Source organism: Nanorana parkeri, unplaced genomic scaffold, assembly GCF_000935625.1.
Source record: "Nanorana parkeri isolate BGI_ZX_2015 unplaced genomic scaffold, ASM93562v1 scaffold210, whole genome shotgun sequence".
NCBI classification, from domain to species: Eukaryota; Metazoa; Chordata; class Amphibia; order Anura; family Dicroglossidae; genus Nanorana; species Nanorana parkeri.
Genome location: NW_017306478.1, coordinates 47,664 through 55,569, shown reverse-complemented (window position 1 = coordinate 55,569; position 7,906 = coordinate 47,664). Strand labels below are relative to the sequence as shown.

At 46.1% G+C, this 7,906-nt stretch overlaps 1 protein-coding gene across 1 annotated transcript in view; it reads right to left on the bottom strand.

Moving 5' to 3' along the window:
- Positions 1-5,927: 5,927 nt before the first annotated feature.
- XPO5 (exportin 5) overlaps positions 5,928-7,906 on the bottom strand; it is a 31,610-nt gene continuing 29,631 nt past the window's right edge. Inside the window, exons 31-32 of the mRNA XM_018555728.1 lie at positions 7,626-7,787; positions 5,928-6,681 (exon numbers count right to left, since the gene is read on the bottom strand). Coding sequence (XP_018411230.1) covers positions 6,541-6,681; positions 7,626-7,787 — 303 coding nt within the window. The 3' untranslated portion in view covers positions 5,928-6,540. The remainder of the gene's footprint in view (positions 6,682-7,625; positions 7,788-7,906) is intronic.

Below are 7,906 nucleotides of genomic sequence, written 5' to 3'. Positions count from 1 at the left end.
AGAAGCATCACTTCTCTATGGAAGATCCTGGAGAGTATGAGGACGGCGTATGTGTGAAGGGAAGAGTGCGCAGGGCTGAATGTGTGACGCATGCGGATATCGGAGCACCGTATGTCTTGGCACATGCCTGCCCACCAGACACCATGATGATTGTATGAACCTAATGTATTCTTCACATTGGACACCTTACTATTATTTATAGCATTTTGGACGGACGCTGCCGCCGTGTAATAATTGTGATTTGTATTTATTGACCTCAAATAAACTGCTGAAAGTGTCCGACTCCTCATGGCTCCAGAAATTCACCTTATTATAAGATATTAGCCGGTTGTAGACCTCAGACGTTCATTTTACGCCCTCACAAAATGTAATTCAAAGACCAGGACGTACAGCGTATGGTCTGGTCCTTCTTCCCCGTTGTGGCTGCAGAGCCATCTTTAACCCCTTCATGACTGAGCTAGTTTTCAGTTTCTGTTCATAAAGGACTGACACACTTTTTACATTTGCTGTGCGATTCCTCCACGTCAGTAATATACTTTCTTACTAAATGTACCCGCACATATTATATATTGTTTTTTAGAGGACAGCTAGGGCTATATAATTATATCAAACATGTGTCCTTAACGCCTCACTTTGAATAAAATATTTAAAAAAATGATAAGAAAACACTTTTTCACAAGTTTTGATATTTTTTTTATAATTATTCTAATTTTTTTACTTTATTTAAAAAAAAACTAAGTTTTTTTTTGTCAGTTTATATGAAGCAGTCACTATGACTGCTTGATAAATTAACTTTTTTTTACATTTTTGGCTATTTTTAGGCTGCTCCAAACTTAGGAACAGCTAATAACCTTAGAGACTGATCCTGACAGCATGTCAGAATCAGATCTCACTAAGGCTGGGTTATTATGATGAAGGATTTATATGGCACCAACAGTTTGCGCAGTCCTTTACAATATAGGGCAGACATTACAGTCACAATTCAAGACAGGATGGTAAGGAGGGCCCTGCCACTGAGGGCTTACAATCTAAAAGGTTCACACCTGGGCGTATTTTAGCATGTTTTTCCGTTCAGTAAAAAGCACGTTTCATTGGCGGTATGATTTTTTTTAAAGTTTTTTTTCCTTATTTTCAATTTTTTTCCCCCACTTTCAAACTTCCCGCTGGCTCCGCCCCCCTGCGACGCAGCTGCTCGTAAGGGACGGAACCCGGTAGTCGGCAGCCGCCGGAGGACACAGCGGGGATCGTGGACCAGGTAAGACCTGTACGCTGTATTCCCGAGTGTGACTCGGGGTTACCGCTTTGTTAACCCCGATCCACACTTGGGAATACCAATGGCAACGCGCGGAAAAACGCCCCAAAGAAGCTCCTGTACTTCTTTGGGCGTAGGGCGTTTTGCAGCGCATTCCTACGCGCTGAAATACGCCCAGGTAGGAACCATGCCCATAGGAAAGTATGGGATTTCACTTGCTGGGGGGTTTACAGCGCGTCGATCAGTGCTGTAAAACGCCCAGGTGTGAACCAGGCATAAAGGTCTTTGATCGTGCCCAGACGATCAGAAGTGATACATTTCAGGCAGAGATACATTGTACCTCTTGTATCTCTTTGCAAAACAAAGAGCAGAGAGGTGACTCACTCTGCTACCTCTGCTATTTTCAGCTGTCAAATACGGGATTGCTATTTAGTGATCCCGTATTTGTATGCAACGGCTTCATTCTTTCATTAATGAATGCCTCAATATGGACCCATCCATTAATGACTAGTAACCTCTGAGAATCAGCGGTTACCGGCATTACAGAGCCTTAAATAACTCGTCACATACAGTGTACGTGGTCAGCCATATAGGCACAAAGTGCCGGGACGTACAGTGTACGTCTCCCGTCACGAAGGGGTTAATATTAATTGGGCCCTGGGCAAGATTGCGCTATGGGCCCCCACAACTTTCCTGCCTGCATCACCCGACCCCCTACTTTCTGAACCAGACCCCCGTATCCACTTACACCCTAAAAGAAATGAAAAAAATTAAATATCTACATTTCTATAGTTCAGGGCAATAAGGCAACAGACTCAGGACTCTGAAAGGCAATAGTAGTAGTGATGGTGGTCAGCTGCATGAAAGCCTGGCACACAGGCCTGTTCTCTGAGCACTGCATACTCAAAATAATGGAAACTCATCACACCTAGCACTGATGTTGCTCTCTATGCCCTGCACACAGCCCCCATCCCCCCCAGGCCGGGCTCCCCTTCCCATCCCCAGTATCATCCTTTGCCTGCCGGGGGGTAGAGATGAGCCCAGCTCCAGCTGCTCCCAGCACTCACGGATCGGCGGAGGCTCCTTCCCCGTCAGGCCGCTCGGCTCTCTACCGGCTCCAGCCACGTGTCATCAATACTAAGGTGTACGTTTAATAAAACTAGCTTTATCACGAGTTAACTTTACTCAGCAGATCTCTTTGTTTTTCTCGGCTGCACAGAGGCTGTTTAATAACCTGCGAAAAGAAAACTTATCACACGAAACAGCTGTCAAAGGCTGAGATAAGTCGTCAAGGTGATCAGTAGAGAAAGCAATGTGGGGAATGTATTCTGAGCTGCACAATGACATCCTTTGTGATAATCTACAATCCTCCTGACAGGATCATAGGTTTACTCTGCCAAACCACCCAATAACAATATTAAAAAGCACCGCTAAAGCAAAGTGCAACAGTTATTTCTCTGTTAAAATGAAAATTGCTAAAAAGCAGGATTTACATGTTCCGATTTTTTCAGCATGTACTAGTACAAAAACATGAATCAAACTGAATGAAAAAGTTAAACATTCTAATGGGGCACTCTGATGGAGCCTAGCAATGTAAGTGGGCACTCTGACACATGCTGGAAATTAGAATGTTTGGCGTCCATGAAAAAAGCCTGCTGTCCCGAGATAGGTGCATCAGCACTGTGTGTGTGCAAAGACACTAGCAGCAGGTATTAATGCATCATAAACGGCGGACCATGGTGGCGAAATGGTCTTACAGACTGTTATGTGTGGAGTGCAATGTTCACTGCAACTGCCTCAAAAACATGCTCCCCAGACATCCTTCAAGCTTTATTTGGTGGGCCTGTTTCTGAGGGAGACTGAGCCATCAACAACAAGCCCTAAGGTCACATGACCTTACTGAACTGTACCTCACACTACACAGATACAGTGAGGGGACTTGAAACTGCCACTCTCATAAGGGAAGGGGGGCATTAAGACAGACCCCCCTCCTTTTCCCTCTCAAGGCTGTGACACACTGCAGGCGAAGCGAAAAAAATGAACCTTCCACTTCGCACCGCAGCTTGTCTACACTGTAGCTTGTCCGGGCACAGCGGAGCTCGGGATCGCCAGCAGCGGCGGCAACGGAGGGGGGGCCGCACAAATGCACGCATATTACAAGTAATCGTGCGTCTCTACAGACGTCTGAACGCTTGTATGTGAACAGCCATCGCTGGCTGTTTGCATTCAAAGCCGATTTCCCGTTCGTGCGCAGGGCGGGTTAGGACATTTAAAAACGCCCACCCGCATTCCGTCCGCTTAACCTCTTGCCGTCCGCCCGTATGAAATATTTTTTGTTGATTATGAAAAAAGGCCTTTATCACCAGGTCTGACAGGGTGCTAAATCAAGGGTACTTTGCACAATACTTATCCAGTGATAAAGCTGTTCTCTACTTTTCTCCCTTTATTAAACAGGTACATTCCATTACTTTGTGTACTTATAACCAGGATGAGAAGAGGTGAGATATTTCAGTTCCTACCTGACTTATCACGGGTTATTAAACAGAATTTTCTAGACTTTTCACTTTGCTAAGGTGAGAAAAGCCTTCTCACTGCTTATCACACTCTTTCACAGTTTATTAAACGTACACCATATGTTGGGAAATGGTTTTTTGCACCTCCGGAGGAGAACAAGTTAAATGGGTACCATGAGGACCTCTAGTGGCCGCTTGTTACCATTAAAGATCAGTGGAAGTGGCTATAGGTCAAATCCTTCATTAAAGGAGAAGTACGGGGTTAGGCCTTTTCCCCATAGTTCTCCCTAGGTTAACGAGAGGACACAAACCAGCGTCCTCCCGTCACCCTAAGCTCACGGTATACTGAGACGCCGCAGCGGATCACGACAATTATGTCTGTCTGGATCCACCCAGCTGCGTGACTGACAGCTGGCTCTGCCTATCTAGAGGCAGAGCCAGCTGTACCCGCCCCCTCCCCCGTCCGTTCCGCCAGTCAGCGCTGGTGGATCGGAGCGGGGAGGGGGGAATCCAGCCCCTCCCCTGTCACGGCAGAGAGCTGTGACAGGATCGAGAGGTGAGCGAACGCCGGTATGTGTTCGCTCACTTCCCGATCTACTGAGCCGACCTGTGACAGTCTCATTGTCACAGGTCGGCTAGAACTATGAGGTGAGTGAAAAGCCCCTCCCCCCTCATAGTTCTCCTTTAACCCCACAAGGACCCTTTCGCTGCCAAGTCCTTTTATTTTTCGTTTTTGCACTCGTTATAATCCACATTTTAGGCCTGAAATTTACTTCAACCCCCCACACATTATATATTTTCTGAAAGCTAAGACCCTGTAGAATTAATGGCGGCAGTTGCAAATTTTTATGTTGCAGGATATTAGCGCAACTTATTATCAAACCTAAACATTTAGTGAAAAATGCACTGAAATTAAATTGAATGCCCCAAAACACAAAATACACACTTTTTTTGTAAAATACACAAAATTAGTTTACGAGTGCTGAGCTTGCCTACTAGGCTTGGTGCTCTCATTCTACTCTAGACCGATCCCTAAGGCTTGGTGCTCTCATTCTACTCTAGACCGATCCCTAAGGCAGGGTGCTCTCATTCTGCTCTAGACCAATCCCTAAGGCTTGGCGCTCTCATTCTACTCTAGACCGATCCCTAAGGCACGGTGCTCTCATTCTACTCTAGACCGATCCCTAAGGCTTGGCGCTCTCATTCTGCTCTAGACTGATCCCTAAGGCACGGCGCTCTCATTCTGCTCTAGACCGATCCCTAAGGCATGGTGCTCTCATTCTGCTCTAGACTGATCCCTAAGGCATGGTGCTCTCAGCCTGCTCTAGACTGATCCCTAAGGCTTGGTGCTCTCATTCTGCTCTAGACCGATCCTTATGGCATGCTGCTCTCATTCTGCTCTAGACTGATCCTTATGGCATGGTGCTCTCAGCCTGCTCTAGACTGATCCTTATGGCATGGTGCTCTCAGCCTGCTCTAGACCGATCCCTAAGGCTTGGTGCTCTCATTCTGCTCTAGACCGATCCCTAAGGCTTGGCGCTCTCATTCTGCTCTAGACTGATCCTTATGGCATGGTCCTCTCATTCTGCTGTAGACTGATCCTTATGGCATGGTGCTCTCAGCCTGCTCTAGACTGATCCTTATGGCATGGTGCTCTCATTCTGCTCTAGACTGATCCTTATGGCATGGTGCTCTCATTCTGCTCTAGACTGATCCTTATGGCATGGTGCTCTCAGCCTGCTCTAGACCATTCCCTAAGGCTTGGCGCTCTCATTCTTTTACACTATACTACAACACTTTCTCAGGGACTCCATCAGCGCTCCACCTAGGCAATAGAGAGCTGCCATACCATAGTATAGAGTGCAGCCTCCCGACCACCCCATTAGCAGAATCACACTGTAACAAAGCAAGGATGAAAATGACGGCCCCAGAGCTCGCTGATCAACAATGAACATTATATGCATTTCTGTTCTGACAGGTTCACTTTATACAAGTTTTACCAGACACAGGAAATGGGGGAAAATGAACACTCGCACTTTGCATTTACCAAACATCCATTTATTTTCCTCCATACGCAGGAAGAAAGTCCGGGGCTCCCGCTCAAATAATTACTTTAAAAAGATGATCAACATGAAAATAAATAGGACACTCGGGTTGGGGATGACGGAGCGACTGCACCAGAATTGATAAAAAAAACAAACAAAAAACCCTTCGATCCTAAAGTCTGCCAACTACCAAATCAATGTCTGGTCAATGGCAAAGGATCATGGGAATCGGAAGTTGGCAGCGGTATGAATTTCATCTCTTGAAAATGATTTAAAAAAAAACATGTTTGGTCATGAAATAAATAGCTCCTCCCACTGAAGGACGCTGGACACCGGAGGTGCTTTGGTTGGTAGTTGCAGAGATATTATCTCTAATATTATCACCCTCCTTCATTCGAGAACACAAATATTGTACAAGACGCCGCCGCTGCTGCTGGCATGGCATCGCCTCAGCCCCGACGGATCTTCCAACACCGGCCCGTGATCGCTGGAGTCCCAGATGAGGGGACTGACTAGCGCTGGGCAGTCAACACCACCGTTAACCGCTGGCAGGGAATGTCTATATTAGTTTATTGAATATCAGACCCCCATAGGGGGAGAAGAGATGAAGAAGCTGCAGGCGGGTCAGAGACCAGCATGCTCTTCTCTGTAGTGACCCCGTGTCCAGAGACGTAAGGGGGATGTGGTTCGGGAGAATCCATCCGGCGGGTCCAGGGAACCGAGCCGGAGATCACTGCTGAAATAATGACGGCAGAGCTTCTGCGCAGCCTCCGAGGATCGATTCTTCAAGCACCGGGCGAGGTTTCTTCTGGAATAAGGAGGGAAGGTTCCGGATGTGAACTTCTTTCCGAAACTGCTCGCCAAGAGGTTTCTACAATGAGAAGGAACGCTATTATTACAGAAAGCGACATCGCAATCATGGAGGTGGACATATCTATTAACCAGCCAATCAGTAGCAGAAGGGACTGAGATGTCTATTAAACACAAGTGACAGCCATCAGTAATATATGGAGGCACAAACTTTTATCACGATGTGCAAGTCTGAAAATTCAGTGACTTTCAACTGTTATACATTTAGAGCGGACACTAAAAGGGAGATGGCTACTACATTTATTCAGCAAAACTTCCTTTGGGCGCCGCAATTAAACTAGTTGCACTTAGTTACTAGGGGCCACGATCAGAGCCAAGCCCATGACATCTGCCACTACTGGGCACTCAGACACTCTTTAATGGACAGAAGGATTGTAGGTATGGGGCATTGGTCTTGGGGGGGACCTGGAAACCTTTGGCCTAGGGGGGCGAAACAAACAGATTGGTGGCCATGGGGAAAGGTTGCCATTCCTATAGGGCATAGCTTATTATGAAGTCCGTATATACCTTGCCGCACTCCTTACCGGATATCCCAACAATAATGGGTGCTTGTAATGACTGTGGATGGCACAGCTCAGGATACAGTAACAAACATAGATGTCATCAGCACGAAAGTTTTCTTTCAGTGCAAAACCATTTTATTGATAGCTGTCATCAAGACAAGAGATGTCTGGGCCACACAGGGTCTCCTTCATCAGGCTCAATAATTAGCTCAATATGAAACCCCTTAACATTTTCCACAATGATCAAAGTTTGAATAAAAATGTATCCAATCGGGGCCAGCAGCCCAACATATGGTATAAGTACTGGCCCAGGGTACAAATATGGGCCTGTAATAGTGGAACATACACCGAGATGTGGAAATGGTAGCATACATTAAATATTTTAAACTAATACAAAAATCACAAAAATTCCAGCCCAGAACCTGCCCCCATCCCTGCTTACCCCGATACACCCGGAGATGAGTCGGCGAAAGTGATCCTTCCTCTTCTTCTCCGATGCCTTCTGGCCCGAGGAGAGAAGTTTGGTGTCAAACTGCTGCAAGGATTCCAGCTGGACCTCTGGGACTTGTTCTATCACCAGACGCAGCTCCGGAAAGCGTGGACGCTTGTGAAGAGGAGAGGGAAGGGTAAGAAATTGTATATCACATCCAATACTAAAATACATATACATATACACACACACACATATATATATATATATATATATATATATATATATACATA